This window comes from Seriola aureovittata, chromosome 4, assembly GCF_021018895.1.
Source record: "Seriola aureovittata isolate HTS-2021-v1 ecotype China chromosome 4, ASM2101889v1, whole genome shotgun sequence".
Classification (NCBI taxonomy): Eukaryota; Metazoa; Chordata; class Actinopteri; order Carangiformes; family Carangidae; genus Seriola; species Seriola aureovittata.
The window spans coordinates 7,069,604-7,092,000 of NC_079367.1; the positions used below are offsets into that span (position 1 = coordinate 7,069,604).

Here is a 22,397-nt window from a genome sequence, read left to right on the forward strand (position 1 = left end):
TGTGGCCTAAAGTAGAAACTGATGACTTCACTAACACATAATGAATTGAACAGATTTAACGCTGCTGTACAGACGTTGTGGTTTGTGGGAACCGTCCTCTCGTTGTGTGTTGCAGAGTTGACCTGCAGAGGGCGCTAGACGAGCTGCTGCACAACCGTCCTCTCAGAGGGTGAAGTCTCGTCTCGGCTCACGGCTGTGTGAGCAAAGAAATGTAGTCTGCTTCCTCCTCCTTTAATAAAAATTGAATTGTTTCAGACACAAGTCTCTCCAGTTTAATTCATTCATTCTTTCGGAGTGAGAATGATGACAGTAAATACAGGGATTTAATTTAATCAGAAGTGTCACTGACTCCCACAGAAAGCTGAGCTAGTAGGGGCAAGATGAATGATAATAAATAACTAATAAAAAAAAAAAGGGGGAAAGCCACAACATTAAAACCAATGGCAGGTGAAATAAACAACCTTATCTTGTTACAGTGGCACCGGTCAAGAGGTGGGATATACTGTGTTAGGAAGCAGGCGAACAGTCAGGTCTTGAAGATGATGTGCTGGAAGCAGGAAACATGGGGAGACGTAAGGATCTGAGTGACTTTGACAACGGCCTCCAGGTCTTGTGATGTGTTCCCAGTATGAAGTGGTTAGTACCTACTGAAAGTGATCTAAAGAGGGACAGTCAGTGCATCTATATTTGACTATACCACATGCAATAGCTGTTCACTCAAAATCATGAATGTCAGCCCAGTGGTGGCACTACAGGCGAGGTGTGTGTGTGTGTGTGTGTGTGTGTGTGTGTGTGTGTGTGTGTGTGTGTGGGGGGGGGGGGGTTAACCAAATGGGACCATGATTGTCTTTTAAAGGACTTCATGGTAATCCATTCAATGGTTGCTGGGATATTTTGGTCTGGATCAAATAGTGTTCCTGGTGTCTGAAAGGCCAGAGGATCGCCAACAAACTGTATGGTTCATCCTCCTGGGAGCGCAAAAATATATAACAGAAATTATATAATGGAATCTGAAACTATGTGATGAAACTTCATCATTTTACAGCAGAATGGCGAAACTGCTTGAGGATGTCAGTGGATAAAAGTGGAGAAATTGAAAGGGCTCATCCTCTGGGGAGCATGAATCTGTTTAGTAAACTTTTAGGCTTTAAAGTTCTTATGAAACTTTGCCTGATATATGAATATTCGCAGCAATCTGCCTTTGAGTTTTGGTCAAGAAGAAAGTCTGACCTGACAGTGACCTACATGAAAGGTGAGGGAGTCACCCAGATGGTTCAGTAAGTGTCTCCTCAGCAGGAGATGCAAACGGCTACAGCGGTTCACACTGCAGAAAAGGACGCTGCTTTGACTGGCTGTTAGTGCACTCTGCCCGCCGTCTGCCTCTGACAGGCTCCTCCACTTTCACCTGTGGGTCTAAATTTAGGCCAGGCACCCAGCACAGCCTGTTATTATGGGTGATGTAACAGTAGAATAGGCGGCAACTGCTACAGAGGTTACAAGAAACTGAAACTGGGGAGGCGAAAGGTTAAGGCCTCAGGGTCTGCTCAGAATGAGAGTGCGAGAGTGAACGCCTGAAAAGAGTGAAAGCACTGAAGTAGACACACACCAACACGCACAACTGCAATTATGACATATTTAAGTCATTAATCCATGATCCTGTCTTTGTTGCGAGCCACACGGAAACATCCGTGTGAAAGTATTAGCGATATCTGCTGTGAAAGGTTGATCTCCGTGTACGTCACCACCACTTCCATCAGCCATTTACACAGCAGCAGCTCAGAGGTGCCAAAGGCATCAGCTACACTGTCACAGCAGAACCACAGGCATTAAGATTGCATTTGTCTCTCAAACGCTATAAATAGAAGATATAAATTTATGATTATGCTCACAGTTGCCCGCTCAGATTCCAGTAGCAACATCTGCTCCGTGTGGCGACATTGTGCTCGGGTCCATCTGGTTTCAGGCTTTTGGAAAAGCCACTGAATTTTTTGAATTGTGAAGAAAACACCTGCGCAGAAAGTATCCAACTCGCTTTTAAAGAGGTTATCATGCGAATGTTAAACCTGCAGTAACTACAATAAGCAGCAGGAAAAACCAGCTTCCCCAGGACAGTTTTATTTCTTTCATTACCATGTTTGAACAAACAGTTCCATGGATTATATTTGTTCACATTAGACAAGATAAGCAGCAAAAATCTCCGTCTTCTAAAAGGCAAATGAAACAATAAAAGCAACCAGTCAGTTTGTAATGTTTAATTTAGATTGTTTAATGTTAATTCCATGCTGTGTTTCAGTAAGAACAATACAGATTCCCTGTCTGTGGCTCCAGTCAGATATCCAGTAGTACAAATCAGCTCCAAGTTACACATAATGAAGCAAAACAAGAAGAGAAACAAAGGAAACAGCAAAAGAAAAAAACCTCTGAACCTAGAGGAGCTTTAGTAAAACGCAGGGGAGAAGAAGCAGAAAAGATGTGTTAACTCATGCAAAGCACTGACAAACTTGGTTTTAGGGCTCTCTGTCGAGGAGCGGGGCCAAATTGAGACTCGTCTTTTACACAAGTGAGAAATCTCCCAAGTTTTGTTTTTTTTTTCTTTTTAAAATCATAACCACCAGCTAGCCGTAAGTCAACCTTCAGAGATTCAGCATGTGTGCACAGTTACAGTATTTCAGCACAAAGTACAGTCCAAGGACAACTACAAAAACATGACAACAGAATCACTATGGTGTAAAAGTTAAGCACTTCTTTGCCCCACGTGGATATCGCGAATTTTGCCGACTTCCTCTGAAAACCTAAGTTAACAAAAGGGCACTTGTAGTTTTCCAAATTGCCCATAAAAAAGGTAAAATGATTCGCATGACATTTCACTAAAAACAGAGATAAAATAGCTCCCATAACTAATAGTCAACATTATCAGTAATAAAAGTTAATTTCTGTAATTACATTAAGAAAAAAAAAATCTCAATACATCCAGCAACTGATAAAAATATTGAGGAAAAAGCAAAAAAAAAAAAAAAAAAAAAAAAAAAACCAACAAACAAACAAAAATACAATAATGAAAACAAAGATAACATCTCAGAACTGCTTGTACCAGGACAAAAAAAAAACAAACAAAAAAAAACAAAAAACAAAAACAATCCAGGGACTCTTTCAATATCTTTGTCTTTCTAACATTGTATTTCCTGTCTCAATTAAGTGGTATTTACTTGAATGATGTAAGGGCTAATATAAAAATAAAAAAGAAGAGAAAAATAAACCTGTTCACTCCGCGGCCCTGCTGGGTCACGGAGCTGCAGAGGTGGAAGAAAGGAAAAGGAGGGGAGAGGAGGAAAAGGAAGGTGACTCGCAGAGAGGGAGGAGGATTCGGAGGAGGGGAGGGGGAGGGGATGAGGAGGACAAAGGTGGAGGGGTGGAGGGGACGAGGAGTGTGAGGAGGTGAGGGGAGGGTCTCAAGTTGTTGGCTGTTGGTGGCATAGTCTCACTGGGCCTCATCCTCAACGTCTTGCAGTGCCTCTTTGTTCTGTTCTTCACCTGATGGAGGAAAAAACAGTTAAAAAAAAAAAAAGAAGAAGAAAAAAAACAATTTAAAAAAATCCTGTCTTCAAGATTTAAGACGTAGTTTCTATTGTTAACAGTGAGGCAGAGGAAGATGGGCGTTTCGTTTGGTCACAAAAGCCAATGATCTCAGAGTTAATTTAAAAATCTTTCGTTTGGAAACTAGCCAATTTCCAATTCTTACAAAAACAAAAGACTGGAATTAAAAAAATAAAATAAATAAAAGGCTTGTATCCAATTCAGCCTTTCATTTGGGGCTTTCCCCATTTTGTCTTCAGCCTTTTCTGAGCCGTCTTTGCCTCAAGAGGATCCTGTTTGCTGTGACTGGAGAACAGTGGTGGATGAAGTATTCAGAGCTCAAGTAAAAACAGTAATTCTATATGAAAATACTCCTTTGTATGTGAAAGTGATTAAAAATTTGACATAAAGATACAGAAATAACTTTTTTTTTTTTTTAAAGTGCTGAAACACTAATTGAACAAGCTGGTCCTTCTAACCAATCACAGAAGGCCAGAGTCAGGGGCGGGACTTCACGCCTGTCAATCAATATGTGAATGAGCTTCCAGTCCACTACTTCCCTCGCACCAAAGCTTCAAGCCACTGTTAGCCGCTGGAAGTCGTTGCTACGGCTAGCTCCTTTAGCATTAGCATTAGCTCAAACAGCGGAGACAATGAGGACGTAGGTGGAGGGCTGGGCGGAGCGCAATGGAGCAGGGAGAGGGAGGGGGAGGGGCGTGGCTTGCCCTCGAGTCTCTTGCTAGCGTTAGCTTGAGTTAAAGAACTTGCGTACTGTAGCTGTAAGTGCTTAAGTGTCATCAGCTGGATGTACTCACAGAGTGAAAAGTCAAAGTACTCATTTTGCAGAGACACGGCTCATTTGATGGAGCTGCATTACAAACATACATAGAGATTATATCACGGGATTATTGTTGCTGATGCATTAATGAGTAAGTCGCCTTGTTCTGTTGCTGTAGCTTTTTATTCTAATGGTTTTTCAAAATGTTAGAAATGAGTGGCTGAAGCTTGAAATGAGAATGAGTAAAGCTGCTGTAGGTGCACGAGAAGATTAAAACATTAACTTGATTCAAAACATGTTGAAATGTTCTTATGACACTGGCAAACGTTTCCTCTTTTGTCAGAAAATTTGGTTTTAAGGAATCAGCTACAGCCTAAATGACTGAAGGAGGATAAACTGTTCATGTTTTGTATTAAAAATCTTAACTGGCAAAGTAACTAGTCACTACGATGTCAAATAAATACAAAGGAATAAAAAGTACAGTTTTTGCTTTTGAAATGTAGAGAAGAAGAAGTATAGAAGCAGCAGAAAATAGAAATGCCAGAGTACTCGAGTAAATGTACTCGGTTACTTTCCACCTCTGTTGGTGAATGCTTGTCTTTTTGTAGCATGAAAAAAACCTTTCCACTAGAATCCAGATGAAAACCTCTTTAAACTGAGCTGCTTCCTTTTTTAAAATCTCAACTTTTTTCAGCGGAAATCTGCTGAAAACCTTCAGTCGGTCAAAACACATGCTGAACACAAGTGTTTGGTGAAGACTGAAACGTGGTATCAAACTCTGTATCACAGTCACTCATTCAAATACAGTGTTTAAAAACTGAAGAGGTCAAAAAGTGAAAGAAAAAAAACAAACAGAACTGTGTTTTGTTCTTAATGGAAAAGGTCAAATACTTCAATAATACGACGACCTTTTTAAATGCATTAATCAGGGTCAGCATTAAACAATGGGCTGCATGTGTTGGAATAGTCGACTTTCGTGTGCAAGCAGTCCAACATGCCAATAACATGATATAAACCTCTGCTCCTGGGTGAACATACAGGTTTAACAGGCAACTCTGTGAACACGGAGTGGAACTATCTAAACTCAAAAGTCTTTTTTCAGCCGACCGCTCGTTACAGCTCGTTACCAAAAGTTAATAAAAGATCCAACTGAATGAGCGAGCGACAGAGCGACGGGTGAGTGGATTGAATTATTAAACCGTGAGTGAGTTAGTGTTGAGAGGGAACAGAAGGAAGCCACACACACAGCAACAGTGGGTGAGCAACACTTACAAAGTACAGTTAACATGGGAAATGAACAGTCAGGTTTGTTTCCTTTAGGACTCTACAGCAGAGGGAATGAGAAAGAGACAAGAGAGATGATGAGTCACTGAGAAATAAAAAAAAAAAAAAAAAAAAAAAAAGGTGCCGGTGGACACTGCACCACAGCAAACGCAAACTACTGGGATGAATGGAGGAAGAGAAAGAATGAATCAGATAGGGCTCAACGATTTATTGTTTCTATGTCACAATTATGTTTTTTTTAATTTTTTTTATCCCAAGAGTCACAGTTTCATCTTATATAACGTACGGTGTGCAGCTTGTAGTAGTGACAGTTTATGAAGACAATCGTCTCCAGCAGATTTACTCAGCTGGAGCTAAAGGTTTTTTCTGTGAGTTGGTGGAAAGGTGAAAAACAGAAGGCAAACATTGGCTGTAAATAACAATTTTTAATGTCACATATAATTATAAATGTGAGCTGAATTGGTCAATTTCTCTGTAGAAATGTTTCCTGTAGAAAACTAGAATTTACTTTTCTCCTGACTGGCAGGAAAAAAAACAATAACTGCAATATTTTATCTGTAGATTTGAAACATATTCTACCTGTAGATACATTTTTAGAATTTAAAATTGCAATATTGGTCAGAAGATTTGCATTTATGTATCATCCTCTAATCGTTCAGCCCTCAAATCAAATGCTGCAAAGTGGAAAAGCAGGTGATCTTTGTTAGGTAGAGTGATTATGAATTTTTGCCCCAGACGGCTGCTTTCAGCTCAGCCACATGTAGACAGACCACTCAGACAGGATTCTGCACTTTGTACCTGGACATGCACACTGTGAGCAGCATGATACACGTCCTGAAAGCCTCAGCTGATGTAAGTGAATTCAAACTTTTTAAGCTTTTTTTTTTTTTTTGTTCACGGCTTTACTTTTGGATGGTTGGTTTTTCTCCAGTTCTGTCGAAATTTATTTTATCTTCTATCTAAGAAAACATTTTCTTCGGTTGGATCACCGTGACACAGACACAGTGTTCGAAACACTAGGAGCTCACACCCTCAGGAGTAGCCTCAAACTTATTTGACTTTGATATGAACAGAGCCAAGACGAAACACAAAGCAAACAAATAGTTTACTTTGTGAAGAGAGAGAGAGAGAGAGAAAAAAATAAAACAGCCTATTACAACCAATTACTTGAGACTCAACCAGTTGCACCAGTTGCACTGGGATCCAGTAAAAGGTAAGAAACAAAGCCTGTGCTCACAGCGTTAACACAAGTCGAAGTGACAGACTGTTTTAATAAAGATGAGGATTTAGATTTATATTTAGAAGATTGCTGTAGTTTCTCTCCAGATACAGATCCAACTCTCTGGCTATGTGTTAACTCATACTCACAGAATGTAATGTCATTAAATCTATTATAAAAATCTAAATATTATAAACTGGCATGTGTCTCGCACTGCTGCTGACTCAACAGATCATCCATCAGGCTGCTCACAGTACTGACAAATGTTATAAATCCAGTGTAAAAGGTTTTAGGTGGGTAACAGGACATGAGTGAGGTGTGAGTTAATCATCAATCAGCATCTAATCCTGGAAAAAGAGGTTCATCAGAGACAAAAACAGGCAGATACACTGCCGGTGTATATACGTCCTACATGTATGTCCTACATGAGTTTAATGAGCGGGCACCATGGTGTGAGCCTCTTACCTTCTCCCTGCATATCTGAAGTCCATAGTGTCAGGTTGTCACGTAACAACTGCATGATAAGTGTGGAGTCCTTGTAGCTTTCTTCACTCAGTGTGTCCAGTTCTGCGATGGCGTCATCGAACGCAGCCTTCGCCAACCTGAGAAGAACACATTCAGCACTTGTGTTGAAAACACCATAAACCTAAGAGCTTCACACGTCAGATTTTACTGTCAAATTAAAATAAGATGTAAAGATATATTCCACATTACAGTATGTATGTGTAGTCTGTTTACAGGAAGCTTCTGTTATAAATTCATTTATGTATGTGTGAAAATACAGAGGAACGGCCTCAAAACAACGTCTAGCTGTTTTAAAGATTTATGGAGGGGAATGTCAGAGTAAAAATGTGTCACTACTAAATACCGACTTGAGGTGGAAGTTAATATTATTAACCATTTTGTGTTACATACTTGCATTTCATTTAGCTCAATCTCTTTTTGTTAATCCATGTCAAAAGAAGCCTAACTACATCCACTGTGATTTAATAAAACAATAAAACATGAAGAAGTCAAGGGGGTGAATCCTTTTTTAAATTAAAGGGTTTAAAGTTTCAGCCTCACCAGTCAGAACATGAGACACGGTTTGGCAAAAGACAAGAATGTCTAGTTATGAATGGCAACTGAGAAGGATTAGTGAAGGTAGACTGAAAACAAGAGACAAGAGATGGTTCCTAGGCTGCTTGTTGTCAGGACTCCTGTACGTTGGATCCTTTCTAAACCCCTGTGATCGCATTTTTAGATTACTCTACTCTGCTTCTCCACTGTTGCTGAGACTAAAGATATACCCCTAGAGACATCGTATTGAAGAAACAGTGACCTGCAAGCACGGTCAGGCGAGTTGAGGATCTCGTAGTAGAAGACGGAGAAGTTGAGGGCAAGGCCGAGGCGAATGGGGTGTGTGGGAGGCAGCTCCGACATGGCTAGATCGGTAGCGGTTTTATAGGCCACCAAGCTGTTCTCTGCTGCCTCCTTTCTGTCGTTTCCAGTGGCAAACTCTGCCAGATACCTGTGGTAGTCACCCTTCCTGTAATTGGAGAAAAGAAAAAGGACTTTCATTCACACAAACATCTTCCTGTCAAGTGTCCCATTCCTGAACTTCCCTGATATTACTTTTGTTAAATTTCCTGAGTCTCACCGTCAGGAATTTAATCCTCCATATTTTATATCCAACCGTATGAATGTGTCAAATAAATAAGCAAGCTCAAAAATTTTAAAGTGCATCCAGCGTTCTGTGTCAGGAACAGAGAGGCTTCATTTATTCATCTATTAATTAAAATTCACACCACAAAGCTCTTACATTTTGTTGTAGAAGACCTTAGACTCGCCCATGACAGCAGAGGGGAGTAGGTGCCTCTCCAGTGCATCCAGAATATCACCACAGATTGACTTCAGCTCCTTCTCAACCTGCCACCAAAACAGAAACAAAAAAGACAATTATTCAATCTGCAAAAACAATCTAACTGCAGCCCTTCCTATACTTTCTGCTTCTGTGTGGGTGCAAAGGTCCATGTGATGTAAATTTTGCAATCTGCTCTCCGGGTGCTGCGGTGGTGATAGAAGAAGTGTGTCCCCCGAGGGAATGAAAGAACTACTAACGAAATGAAGGTGCAACAGTGGGATAGCCCATCTCTGAATCCCATTAGGTCACTGACTGCAGTCCAACTGCCTCTCCCATCTCTCTGACACACTCTGGCCTCTCCCAGAATAATAGCCAGCTCTAATTTCCCTTCATAAAAGCAAGAGAGTGTGCAGCACTTGCCAACTATGACTCAGATGCAGTCTGTCCAGTAGGTGCTCATATAATGTGTATTGTTAATGTGAGCAACTGATTTCACATTAGCGAGGCAAATCTGAGATGCTCTGAAATGAGAAACATGTCTGTGACAATGGAACTTGGTAAATCCATGTAAGTGCTCTTCAAAGACAACTCTCTAAATACAAATGCTAAGCTTGTTTGTGATAAGTGACATCCTGAGCCTTTGCTGAGTGATTTACCGTTTGCCTGTATTCCCGGATCATCTTCAGTTTCTCTTCTCCACCCTTGTTCTCTTCCCTCTGTTCGATACTGCTAATTATCCTCCAGGAGGCTCTCCGAGCTCCAATCACATTCTTGTAGGCCACTGATAGTAGGTTCCTCTCCTCCACTGTGAGCTCTACGTTCATGCCCGCCACGTTCTTCATAGAAACCACCATCTCTGTTGAGGGAACACATGCAACACTCATATAAGCACATAGACTATTTCATATTAACATTGTATCTTGTAACAATTAGCTGTCAATTCTCTCATTATAATAGCTTGCAAGATGACATGTCTAAAGGTGTGAGAGATATTATGACTGAAGTATTCATATGAGTGCCAATTCCATTATTATGATGTGACATCAAGCCTCCAAGTGATTAACAGAGATTCAGACATATTCAGGGAACCAAAAACAGTGCGCTAATTAAATCTGCTTCGCAAATCCAAGAGGTTTTTTTGGTTGGGCAAAAAATTTGCATTATGAATGAAGCATTCTGGCATCAGGGATGATAATAATTTGTGCCTTGCCGAATATGCAAAACATTTAACTGTGACATGACACAGTGTATTGAGAACACACGTTCAAGCGACTTCCTTTCCAGTGCCAAATCCCCACCTATTCACCTCTGCACCAAACCAGCAAACACACCCTTCACTGATGCACTTTAAATATGCTGGAACTGTATGCCATGAATGACAGCTGGGAGGGTGTAAACTTTTTTTTTTTTTTTTTTTAAATAACTACTAAGTTTGCGGGTTAAAAGGTCAAAACGAGACAGGTTTTCTATGAGTCTGAGACTGGTTGATTTTGGGAGTATACATCATTTCCCACGCTGATCTATGAAGCTCTTTATAAATTCATCAATCAAAAACATGTTAACATTTAATAACCTACCGCAGAATATATATATATATATATATATATATATATATATATATATGAATACGACTACATCCCAGCAAGGATAGCATTTAGCCAGTCAACTATAAATCATCCTGTAAATACACCCGGTCCAAATCCCGTGAATGAGTCATGGCACATTCACTTAACGTTACTGGGCAACGTATGACCGGTGGCAAAGGCAGCCGTCTAAAAACAGCCTCTACAAGGCCTGTAATGGTATGACAGTCTGACAGGAGCGTACCAGGGAGAGGAAGAGGGAGTCATTTTCGCCAATCGATCCGTACAGCCTGTTTTCAGGGGGAACACCCCATCAAGTGAACAGCTGCCCTCCCACTCACTGCTAACACACCGCAAGCTTTAAGTAGCTAACCTTGCAATTCAGCTAACGCATCGCTACTGTACCGTTAAATGGCATCATTAACAAAATCACGGAACAAAAAAAAAAAAAAGCAAAAAAAAAAAAAAAAAAAAAAAGCTAGGGTCGTAATTATGGTTATAAAAATGGCAACATGACACTGGGTGTTGCTTATGCGAGCAAACCGAACCAGAAGCTCAAGTGTTAAGCTACAGAGCTAGCATGGTGCAGGGGAGGCAACTACTGACAGCTCACGCTCCAGTAATCCGCCATTTTGTTGTAGCCCCCTCGCTAACGTTAGCCACTGCCAGTCACATCTGTACATTTCCCCTAAAATAGAGGCTTCCGGACAATGGCTGTCGTTTTAATGTCCCATTAGTCTATCACAGGAAACAGCTCCCCGCCATGTCAATTAATAGTAAGATGAATCAGCGTGTTGGCCAGGTTAGCTATCTTGTTAGCCACGGCTAACACTGAGCTAGTTGAACAGTGCTCCGTTAACATTAGCTAGCTCGGAGAAAAAAAATCCCAGCGGCGAACATGTCCCACTCCAAGCCAGCCCTGAAAGTGTGGCTTACCGTCATATCGTTCTGCCTGTTCGGCAAGTTTTGCCTGGTAAACTAGGTCCTCTCGCTCTCCCATTGTGTATCGAGATGTGGATAGAGTAGCGATCTAATCAAACGAACAAGGATTTAGTGAAAAAACACGGTGGCGTGCCAGGTCTATCGGCGGTTCCTAGAAACCAACTGGGTCGATGAGTGGTGTTCCGCCCCACCGGCAGCGCTGCGCTGGGATGGAGTAAAGATGGCGACCAGCCTCATCCGGGTACCGCACATACGCACATGAATCACCAGCTCTGATACGCCCTTCAGTCATTTTTTATTTTTTTGTTAAGACATAGCAGTAAGCACACATTTCTGTAAGCCCGTTTAAAGAGTAAATAACACTAAATACGCTTTAATGATTTCATAAATTATATGCGCATTCATTATGTCATATTAACTCTCAGTTGATACTGATCCCAGCCTATAGCAACAGCAGGTCTGTCTTGTCCAAAAAAAAAAAAAAAATTAATTAATTATTCTGTCTGCTAGACCGAAAACCTCTGTACATATCTATGACAGTGCCTTGCACTTTATGCCCTGCAAGTCATGTGATCGTGGTGCTCAAAGTACTGAAAAATTACAGCTGGAAATGAACAGTATCTTGTCTTATTGGGACAATCTTTCTGGAAACATACAGCTACTGATGTTTTGAGACAAACAAAACCCTATACACCCCCATTTTTGGGTAGCATTTTTTTTCAGTGTATATTTACACAGCTAATCTTGGGCAAGTGACCCTGTATAATAATAATAATAGTAATAATAATAATTAATGATAATAATATATATAGAAACTCCAAATACATTTGCAGTGCCTTGTGTTCTGCCTCTACATTTGGAGGTGCACTATAATCGATAAATGATAAATCTCATATTTCTCTCATGTAAAAAAACAACATATAAATCAATTTTTGTTGGAAATATAAGTTTAGTAAAAGCCAAGGAGACTGAAAAAATAGATATGATACAACAAATTATGTTTTCACTGCCTATTACCTTTAAATGAGTGTTAAAAATTAATTTGTTTTGCATACATTCCTTCTGTACACTGACACTACAGTTGCCCAACTTCATATGGCGTTACTAAAAATATCTCTGGTATGAATGGCAATGATTTTTGTAGCTAGGCAACTGCCATGTACAGCATGAATGAAAAGGGTGTTTTTGGTTATGAATGGTCCAGAATTTAAATACATGTTAGACTTCTTTACTGTATTTTTCAAGTGGAAGCTGTTATGAAGTGACTCAGCAAGACAAACAATTCACAAGCATACAAAAAACCTAATACATTAAACAAATCATTTGTCATGGGTTTGACTTTATTTACTAGTATATTAACACATTACATGCTACAGAAAATAAAAAGGTAATTTCAATTGTCTTGAAAGAATATAGTGTTATAATAAAATGGCACATTTTGATATTAACACAATTTCCACTGGCATTTTGACACCCCTTCCTTTTTATGAAAGGAAATGAATGACTTCATGCAGGGCTACTAAAAAAATACTTCTTGGTGGTTTTCATTGGCAAAACAATTCATAAGATAATGATTTATGTAGCTAAGCACTTGCCGTGTGCAGTGTGAGTGACAAAGAAGCTTGATTTGATCACAACTACACTGATAAAAATGGACTGTGTCAACAACGGGCAGTAAACACAAATGTTAACTTTTCCTAGACCAGATTTTTCCAAGAAGTCAGCCGACTGTTTTTAAAATGGTAAATCTTTTAACAAGGGGTTTGGGAATATGGCCAACTAGAAAATAAAATGTGAAAGCAGGACAGAGCTTGTCAGGCAAAGTTATAAAGTCAGGGAAACTAATGTGTGTGAGAAATCAAAGATAATTGAAAACCATAAACAGGAGAACATATATCAATGCAGATAAGTGCGTTCTGTTAAAAATGAAATTTCATCTCCTTTAATCTCATAAGCACTGGCAGAATATGCTTTCCGGAAGGATCCCATCTTTCTGAATGTTGCCACAGTGCCACCTAAAGGTGACACGGCGAGCAGGCCAGATTTACTGTACCATGACATCTGAGAGGAACCCTTCGCTTGGAAGAGACAGTGAGTTCTCACGGATCAAATTCAAAGTGGACCAGGTTCACTCCGGCAAAGGTCTGAGCTATATATCCAGCCTGCTTCAATCCAAGCCAGTCTGCCTTATGATAAATGTGGGTGATGATTGTCAGGTGTCAACAAGGCGATTGATTCAATCTCAGCAGAAAACAACCCCTTCAGGAAAAAAAAGGCAATTTTTACTATAATTTTACTATAATTTGCCTGATCTCTTGGCAAGACAGAAATAGCGGTGGGTAGAAAGAAAAACAGTACAAGAAATAGTCCATGTTGGCGTGTGCATCATAAATGGACAAGGCTTTAAATAAAAGAAGGGCAGAGGATTGAGTGAGGAAGCACAAAAGAAACGCAGGCTGATGAGCCCCAGGATTAAAAGAACAATATAGTGCAAGGTGGCAGCAAGATTATTAATAGATTAAAAACAAAGGGCAGGTACCAAATAACACCACTTTATCTTTTCTTGGACACATTTGACAAGATCTGAACACAGAGCAGACTGTTTTCGCTAAGGTATACTCAGTGAGCTGAATGGAGAGCACTAATATGAGAAGACGTTGCTAACTAACATGGTGGACAGCCTACATTCACTCCGTTCAACTTCATTCATGTACATCAGACGCAGAATTCGAACACGTGGTATTGTGATGGCTGAGGGAGGGGGGGCGGGCAAACCGACGTGCGCCTTCCCTCCCTCCCAGTCAGTTTATCCATTTTGCACCAGCAACCAATTGCTCCCTCCTGACATGCAGCAGTAAAAAGTGTACATGGAAACTGCCCCCCCCCCTCCCCCAGACAAACCCAGCTATGAAGAAAACTACAAAGATAAACAAAAAAAATATTAGCATGTAATGATAATCACATAGTACATCATTTCATAACAATATGTTCTTTTTTTCTTACAAAAAGACTACTTGGTGGTACTTGGTCGTAGGTGGTGGGTTGATGGGGGGAGGGGGGGGGGGGGGGGGCTGAGGTGAACCAAGGTGTGGAGAGGTTGAATGTAGTGTTGCCTTTATCTCCACCTCAACAACAGAAGTTTCTCACGTTCTCTGATCTACGGCTATGACTACATGAAGTCGCTACTAGCTGCTGGTCTCGACTCAGTTTTTATTTTCTCCATTTGATATTTGGTGTGGAGGGTGGGCGGGTGCTGGACTGGTCCTGGACCTGCTCCTAAAGAACTGTACACCTCCAGCTGGACCTAGCTTCTTGCAGTTCTTTGTGTGAAGTGATATTCCTCTGTTAATCCTCCCAGTGATAAAATGCTGCACATGTACAGGCATTTAAGTCTCGCTGCTCTTGTCCCTTACAGTCTTGGGTTGAACCAAAAATAATGCTGCATTCATGTCCAATAAAAACAAAAGTAGATGCAAAGTTTTAAACTAGAAAATCCCCTTCCCCTCAGCTTAGGAAGGCTGGTTACATGTCAGAGAATATTGTTCTGTCCGATTTCAGGACATAAGTTTCAGGTGTTGTAAGCGCCTACAAATTCCTTCAGCATTAGTCAAGACCCCCATTTCTTTCATTTCCTGAATGAAGGTACCAGTCTGGAAAAATTAGTGGGCAAACGTAGAAAAAATTAGAGGCTGTCATGGCAGGTTTGAGAGAATAATTGTGCTCAAATTCATCACTCATTACGAGCATGCACTGCAAGTGTGAAACAAGCAGATTAGAATTAAATGAATAGCTCGATATTTGGGGCAATATGTTTATTTGCTGTGTTAGATAGGAAGATGGACACCACTCTCTTGTCTGTACGATGAAAAACAGCAGACAGTTAGCTTAGCTTAGCATAAAGACAGGAAGTCTCTGTGTGTGTGTGGGGGGGCAGCTAGCCAGACTCTGTCCAATAGTAACAAAATCTGCGTAGTTTCAGCAAGCGTCGACAACAATTTCTTGGCTATTTCTTGGCTGGATGGAGGGACTTCCTGCAGAATCCACTGGTTGCCTGGCAACTGGTCACAGCCAAAAAAATAGGTACATAACACTTGTAAATCCATGAATATGTATTAATACACTTAGGTTTTTTGTGTGGATTAAATTAAACAAGATATACCTTGTTAGTTGGGGATTTTGATATTTTTTGTTTAGAGCCAAGCTAATCATTCCCCCCCGCTTCCAGTCTTTATGCTAAGCTAAATTAACTGGCTGTGTGTGGTAGATTCATATTTACTGTGCAGACAGGAAACTGTTACTGATCCTCTTTCCTAACTCTTAGCAAGAAAGCGTATATTTCACATTTCCTAAATTGTCGAACTATTCCTTTAAACAGTTTGTTAAAATAAAAAATAAAAAAAAGAATTGAATGATGGTGCCAGAACAGCTTCAAACAAGACAAAACACATGAAAACTGTGTTGTTACTCTTCAACTTGTTACTGTATTCCCATCTGACATGAATGCAGCATGAGTGATCCTACAGCGCCGTAAACATGGTGATGGATGAGGATGAAAAATGACACAGTGCTGAGCAGTTATCTACTGGCTCCGACACAGGAAGAGGAAGTGGCTGAATTCTGCGGCGAGGAGTCTCCTGAGGAGCGAGTGTTGATAAGGTGTCCACGTCAGGGAAGATGACGAGGGGGAGGGGGGGTGTAAAGGGTGTTGCCATATCCGCAGAACAGGAGACTCAGTATATCTTCTGTTTCCACTGTAGAGTATATGACCCATGTTGAAGTCTGTCAGTCAGAGCAGGTAGTGGAGGACGGCAGGCATGATTACTCAGAGGGGTAGAAATGGAGGGTGTGCATTACAAGGGTCCAACAAGGGTCTGTTTGTTTTTGTTCTCAGTGATTCTCTGAAAATGTACTTGGTGCAGGTAAAAGCTGGAGCAGACGTGAGGGAGGAGAGAGCAGGGGAGTGTGTTGGAATAGGAAGGAAAGGAGGGAGGAGGCGGGTGAGAAAGGGTCTAATACTAATGTCCAGGTTGTGGCCAAGCTGTCCGCTCTCAGCTGAGTTCGTCCTCTGCATTGTGCTGGTCCAGCAGTTTGACGTGTGTGAAGGGAAAGTGGCCGCGTTTGCCTTTACATTCCCCCTCCCACTGGCCGTTCACGTTAATTTTGGTCACCTTCACCATGTCGCCCACCTGGGGAGGGAGGGGAGAGAGAAAGGGTGAGAGTGCAGAAATGTATACAGCACAAGTCAAAGCAATAAACATGTGTATAATCCACTGTCCTCTCAAATCCATTGTTGTCAGGTAGAGCTGAAAGAATTTATCGATTAATGCATCGACAGAAAAATAATCAGCAATTAATCATTTCAGTTATTTAGCAAGTTAAAAAGCCAAGATCCTGTTCCAGCTGCAGATGTGAGGATTTGCTGCTTTTGTGTGTTTCATATTATTTCAAATGGAACACAACTGCAACGAATGATTATTTTCATTATTGATTAACCAGCCAAAAATCATTTAGTTTTCTCAGAGCCACGTTCACGTCTTCAGTTTGCCCGTTCTGTCCAACTATCTCAGAGATATTTCATTTTAACGGCATATATGACAAAGAGAGGCAGCAAATCCTCTCGCCTGAGAAGCTGAATCCAGAGAATATTTGGCATTTTTTCATGAGGAATAACTGAAACGATAAATTGGTAGGTTAGTGATTTTTATCTCGGAGCGCTGAAGTGAAACTTCCCTCGGTTCTGGACTGTTCACCAGAGGAAATGAGACACTTGAGGCCGTCACCATGATTGTTTGAAATTTTGCTCCAGGCATTTCTCAGCATTTTCTGAGATTATAATAAAAAAAAACATTCAAAACAGATGATCTGATGATGTAAAAATAATGGTCAATTTCAGTCCCACTGTCAGGAGGAAGCAGGTATGATCATGGCTGACCTGCACAGGGACAGGAGTGGCTGCTCTTGTGTCACTGAACCTGAGCAAACAAGGACCAACAACCAGTTCCAAAGTTCAGATCTATGCAGGTGATGAGTGAACAGTCTGGGGTTAAAGCTGTGCGGACATGCTCAAAGCTTATATCATCAGTTTGATAACCTGTTACCACCTCTGACAATCATCTCGTGTTAAATGTGTAACTGGCGGCCTTTGTATTACACACCGTGTCCTAGATACGAGACCTTTAATTATGAGTAACCCTTTTCCCACCTGATGCAGCTGCACACCTCAAATAAATTAAATAAAACAATTAAAATGTTTGACAGCTGAATAGCTCTGCATTTCCTCCAGGGGGTTCCTGTTAACCAGTATTTACTATAGTTTAGAGTCCTAAATTGCAACTAAAAATTATTTTAATAGTTGATTCATCTGCAAATTCTTTTCCAACATCGGTTTTGTGTATAAAATGAGAGAAAACAGGAAAAAATATTCAAAGTGCTTGTTTTGAATGAGCAACAGCTCAGAACTTTAGTAAAGGGATGAACACATGAGGGTCAACTGTTGTTTGACTTTGAATTAGTTTGGCTATTGCTATACATGCGTAAAAAAAAAAGAAAAAGAGAATTCACTGCTTTGTATTTTCATGAGACTCACCAAACAGTTTACAGACTGTATTTGCTTAAGGATATTCTGAGACTATCGCTGCAATATTGTGTGTTGTGTTGGTGCATTTCTCAAGTAAGTTCCTGTATACACTTGGACTATGTATGGTATTTAAAAAAAAAAGATGAAGATATTGTTGGTGTGTATACTTATCTATCTACAAGTCATAAGACCGATCAATGGACTATATACGATCAACCTCCAATCCCACCCTGATGAAGATGAGACAGCCAGAAACACCGAGATGAGTAAAGCAAGGTGAACTGGAGAAGTGTTGTGTTTTAACGTGGATGTTTGACCAACAGGCTAAAACTCAAAGATATTTATTTCACTATCACAGAAGACAGAGAACAGCACATGAACCTTTTTCTCCACACGATAAATACTCGGCAACTATTTTGAAAATGGTTCAGTTGTTTCAGGTCCTAATCACACGTGATCCAAACAGTGGCACAAATGTAATATGGCGGTATTAACTCAACATGACTCTGCTTGCATGCCTTGCTGCTGCTGCTTGTGGATTTCATTAATTAGAGCTGCTGGTTGCTGTTTGTTTGTGTTATGTGGGTCACTCGTTCACAACATTGTTGCGTTAGGACACAGTTTCAGCATTTCGACAGAAGGCGTACCTGGAGTAGAACGGGTTAAGGATTAGTAATGGATAAGACTTAATGCAGAAGGCACTAATGCATTTAAAAAAAAAAGTCTTGAGAGCCTCCAGTTTCGGTCCTGCAGATTGCCTCAGGACGTCCCGGAGTATTTCATTTAGGATCTTTTAAACAGAGGTGCTGAGATGTCTCCATAGTGAAGAGTATTCAGACCGTGTCATCATTATGTAACACGCCTCATCCATTTGACACATACTGTCTGCAGCTGTTTGTTGATGTACTGGGTCACAAAATACTTGGCGCAGTGTTTTTGCTTCTTTGGCTCCCTAAATACAGTATACAGGACGGGACAAAATACAACACGCACCATGACGCAATCCAGTACAGCACCACCACAAGTGCAGGCCTCAAAATTACTACACAGCCAATCCACCACCTCTTTGCCACAGTTTCTACAACAAACTCAACACTAAAGGTTTCTCGTGGGAGTCTTCATGCTCAGGCTGAAAGATTCATCACTTAGTTGATTCAACAGAGAATTAATCTGACAAATATTTGTCAACCAAAACTACCAAATATTACCTCGTTTCAATTATTAAAATGTGTGGATTTGCTGCTTTTCTGTTTTATATCATTGTAAATTAAATAACTTTAGTTTTTGGTTTATTTGTTTGTTTGTTTCACAGCAATTTGAAGATTTAACCTTGAAAACTGACGTTTTTCACAGTTTTATAGATCAAACAGTTCATTACTTGCAACCCTAATTTATTGATTGATTAAGATTGCAGAAGTGTTTGTGTTTTCACCGCCTTTATCAAACTATATATATGGACTTCACAGATTAGAAGAGATTAAATTTAATTTTATAATGGCCTGTAATCACTGCCACAACTTAATGATGTCTCAGTCTCAGATTTTAGAAAAGGGGTAAGAGAATAAACACATATGACCGCATGAATCAGAGATTAAATGCACTCACGAATGTAAATTAGTTTCGGTTGCTGCAGATAAGGAGAGACCTTCACAATCAGTGGGTTTTATGAAGACGACACAAGGAAACCTTAGCTAATTATTAACTGTCCAGTTCCACCTTGCTGCGTCAAAACAAGCTGCCTCACGTTGGTCAAAGCCAGAAAAGTCTACCACAGGTGGGAGTGGTAGAAACCAACTCATACAAAGGATCTACCCGACATATGAGCAAACTTCAACAAACAGCAGCAGACTAGTGGCCCGACTTTACAAAAAGAAACTGACGGCACAGATTAGAAAAGTCAAATTTGGGATCTGTGTTGGGATCTTTAGCAGCACGGTCCAGCAGGGCAGGAGAAACAAGAGCTGTGACGCTCTGACTGGCCTGTCTCCTAGTCCCACTCCTGGCTCAGCTGGACTCCTGGCTTCACAGAGACTAAAGGAAATGGTCCTGTTCCCAAACACAAACTATTTCCTTCCCCCAACGACCTGCTCCGTGGGAGCATTGCTCTTGCTTCCGGACAGCGTAACAGACCAGCTACCATTAGCAGGGAGCAGAGTTTAATGGCAGCTTTCATGTTTGGGTCCCCTCTCTTCTTTGACTATTAAGTTAAAATCTAGGGAAGAGATTAAGAGCTCTGAACTCAAATAGTGCTGAAAGTTGAAGCCAGGGAGTTAATAAACATCATGGACAGACTTCACAAAGGTCGATCTGTACTGTCACTGGACTGATCTTCATACAGGAGACATTAACTAACCAGATTACCTAAAAAACTCTTAGGGAGCTGGCGGAGCACTTTCTGACCTTCATTCCTGCTCAACAAATAGAGAGGAAGAAATAATCAAAAGCACAATGGGAAAGAAAGCCAAAGAATGCGAGCTCAGACTTGATAAGCCTTACAGGGCTGGTCCTACATCCTTCGTTGCTAAATGTCTCCTTTCCTCCAGCACATGTTAAGAGGATGCATGGAGTCAAGGAAAAACACCACACACATCCATATTTACCTCTAAGGCCAGGGCAGTCTTGTCGTAGGCATTGGGCACCCTCTTCTGTATGGCCCTGGCATAGACAGGTCCATTCTGGAGATTTGGGAGAGGGGTGGGCTGGGCGTACTGGCTGGGGTCTCCCAGAAGCGGAGTGCCGGGCTGAGCCGCAGAGCCGTCAGAGTTCCCTAGCATCCCCATCCCTCCCGGCGGTCCCCCAGGCACACCAGGCCCCGCCACAGAACTTGGAGACGACGGTCGGTACTTCTCCACGTACGGCACCGGGATCATCCCTGCCCGGCCTTCAGAGTTCTGGGCATTCCACCACTGCTCCTCTGGCTTCTCAAGAACTCGGAGAATGTCACCCTTCCTAAACGGGAGATCTTCTTCATCGTTGCCGGGGAAATCGAAAAGTGCCCGGACATACTCGTCTTCCAGGCGTGGTGGTGGGCCTCCACCGGGGCCAACGCTGATGAAGGAGGTGTGTTTGGACTTGTTGATAGGTTCTATCAAGGTGGTGGTGTCCAAGTAGTGGATTTTGTAGAATTCTAGCAAAGCAGGGAGAGCATCAAACTCCTGGTCACCAATACGGAATCTCGGATGGACCAAACCTGGTGAAAATAAGAGAGGAAGGAAGAGGAGTTAGAGAAACGAGTAAATGTTTTTTCTTATCCAAATAAACTACCTGCTCTAACATGTTCAAATCTTGCAGATCTGAAGCCTATTTATTTCTGTAACCAAGTGTGACGATGGTGATTTCCAGGATGACAGGGAAGCATTTTTGTTTCCTTATTTTGCATTTCTTTCCTCCAATGAAAGGTCTTTTTGAAAAGGCACGAGGAAATACAACAAATGTGCTGCAATTCCCACACAGGAAAAAAAAAACTCCAGCAGAGGCAGGAGACAACGTCTGCTCAAAGTCTATAAAAACCTGGCGACATGACAGACTTTTGAACATTTACAACTGTTCCAGGGTCAGCTGACAAATTAGATTCGTTTTAATGGTGCACCAGTCCAGAGCTCACATTCATACAGTCTGCTCTTTTATAACTCACCGCCCACCACAGCCTATTTCAGTGACAGAAATGTGCATCTCTACGATTCACTGAAACAATGAATTGTATAATATCTAGCGTGCTGCCTGCCTGAGCATCCATGACCAGAGGTGTGTTTGCCTTTTAGCAAGCCAACATTAAACTGGCACGTGTTTCAGTGTGTCTGGCCTGTTGTATTCTTCACACAAGACACTGGAAAAGGCACTATTGCGCATCGCCTTTGGTGCAAGTCATGCAAGAATGGTCACATCAGCATCTCCATATACCGTGCCCCTCCGAACCCCACTGTTCTCTTACCTGGACCGGATTGTCGGTTGTTGCTGATGCTGTTAATTATGTAATGTGAGACTTTGGAGTTCTCGGATACCGAGAGCACGTAGTCCCCGGGGCTGGTGATGGAGTCCCGGACCAGAAACACGCCGTGCCTCTGTCCCTGCAACAGAGACACAGCCTCCTGCCTGCTCAACCGACCCCAGTACCAACTGCCACGGTCCTCCGCGTCAAAATTTCCGGCCATGATCACCACTCCAAAGCCGAGGCTTCACCGGGCCTTCCCTGCTCTCCCTCCCGTTATCCACAAGCAAAGCCTTCAACTCATACAAAAACTTTAGCGCCTAGAGCACGTTTAGTAAACAGGCGACATCCGCAGCTAGCCGTTTGGACATCAATTCGCCGATACAGAAACTCAACCACGATTTAAAACGGACTCTTATTTGGTTTACGATCGGAATTCACCTCTATTAATCACACAATACGTTTTAGCAGCAGAATTCCAGCTATAATCCAGCGACCGATGACAACTAACTTCAAAAACTGAAATGGCGGATACGGGAAAACAAAAAAAGACCCCTCTCACCGGATGTGACGTAGTAATTATGTGCGCCAGACGCGGGAGTGTCAAGCTAAAAGATAGTAAGCTTAGACTTCCGTTTTAAGCGACATAATATAGTAATGTTAATCATAC

At 41.4% G+C, this 22,397-nt stretch overlaps 2 protein-coding genes across 3 annotated transcripts; both read right to left on the reverse strand.

Annotated features, from left to right (window-relative positions):
- Nucleotides 1–2,237: 2,237 nt before the first annotated feature.
- Nucleotides 2,238–11,446, reverse strand: ywhae1 (tyrosine 3-monooxygenase/tryptophan 5-monooxygenase activation protein, epsilon polypeptide 1). Of its 2 annotated transcripts, XM_056374619.1 has the most exons (7): nt 11,217–11,446; nt 9,354–9,553; nt 8,656–8,762; nt 8,176–8,382; nt 7,320–7,456; nt 5,624–5,675; nt 2,238–3,531 (listed from the first exon to the last, which is right to left on the reverse strand). In XM_056374619.1, exons 1-6 carry the CDS (start codon nt 11,278–11,280, stop codon nt 5,668–5,670), a joined length of 723 nt encoding a protein of 240 aa, XP_056230594.1. In that variant the 5' UTR covers nt 11,281–11,446; the 3' UTR covers nt 2,238–3,531; nt 5,624–5,667. The 2 variants fall into 2 exon arrangements, with proteins under 2 accessions (XP_056230594.1, XP_056230593.1); XM_056374618.1 differs by lacking the exon at nt 5,624–5,675 and having other exon boundaries at nt 11,217–11,443.
- Nucleotides 11,447–12,541: 1,095 nt separating this feature from the next.
- On the reverse strand, nt 12,542–22,285 carry crk (v-crk avian sarcoma virus CT10 oncogene homolog). Its single transcript, XM_056374449.1, has 3 exons — nt 21,731–22,285; nt 20,400–20,989; nt 12,542–16,408 (listed from the first exon to the last, which is right to left on the reverse strand). The coding sequence occupies exons 1-3, from the start codon at nt 21,948–21,950 to the stop codon at nt 16,271–16,273; spliced, it is 948 nt and encodes a 315-aa protein (XP_056230424.1). The 5' UTR covers nt 21,951–22,285; the 3' UTR covers nt 12,542–16,270.
- Nucleotides 22,286–22,397: the final 112 nt, after the last annotated feature.

Coding starts and splice junctions, on each gene's coding strand:
- ywhae1 (XM_056374618.1), bottom strand. CDS start 11,280: ATGGGAGAGCGAGAGGACCTAGTTTACCAGGCAAAACTTGCCGAACAG. Junction 9,554..11,216: donor ACAGGCAGAACGATATGACG/GTAAGCCACACT, acceptor TTCCCTCAACAG/AGATGGTGGTTTCTATGAAG. Junction 8,383..8,655: donor AAGGTCTTCTACAACAAAAT/GTAAGAGCTTTG, acceptor CTCCAATTACAG/GAAGGGTGACTACCACAGGT.
- crk (XM_056374449.1), bottom strand. CDS start 21,950: ATGGCCGGAAATTTTGACGCGGAGGACCGTGGCAGTTGGTACTGGGGT. Junction 20,990..21,730: donor CAACCGACAATCCGGTCCAG/GTAAGAGAACAG, acceptor TATTTTCACCAG/GTTTGGTCCATCCGAGATTC. Junction 16,409..20,399: donor AGACTGCCCTGGCCTTAGAG/GTAAATATGGAT, acceptor CTCCCTCCCCAG/GTGGGCGACATGGTGAAGGT.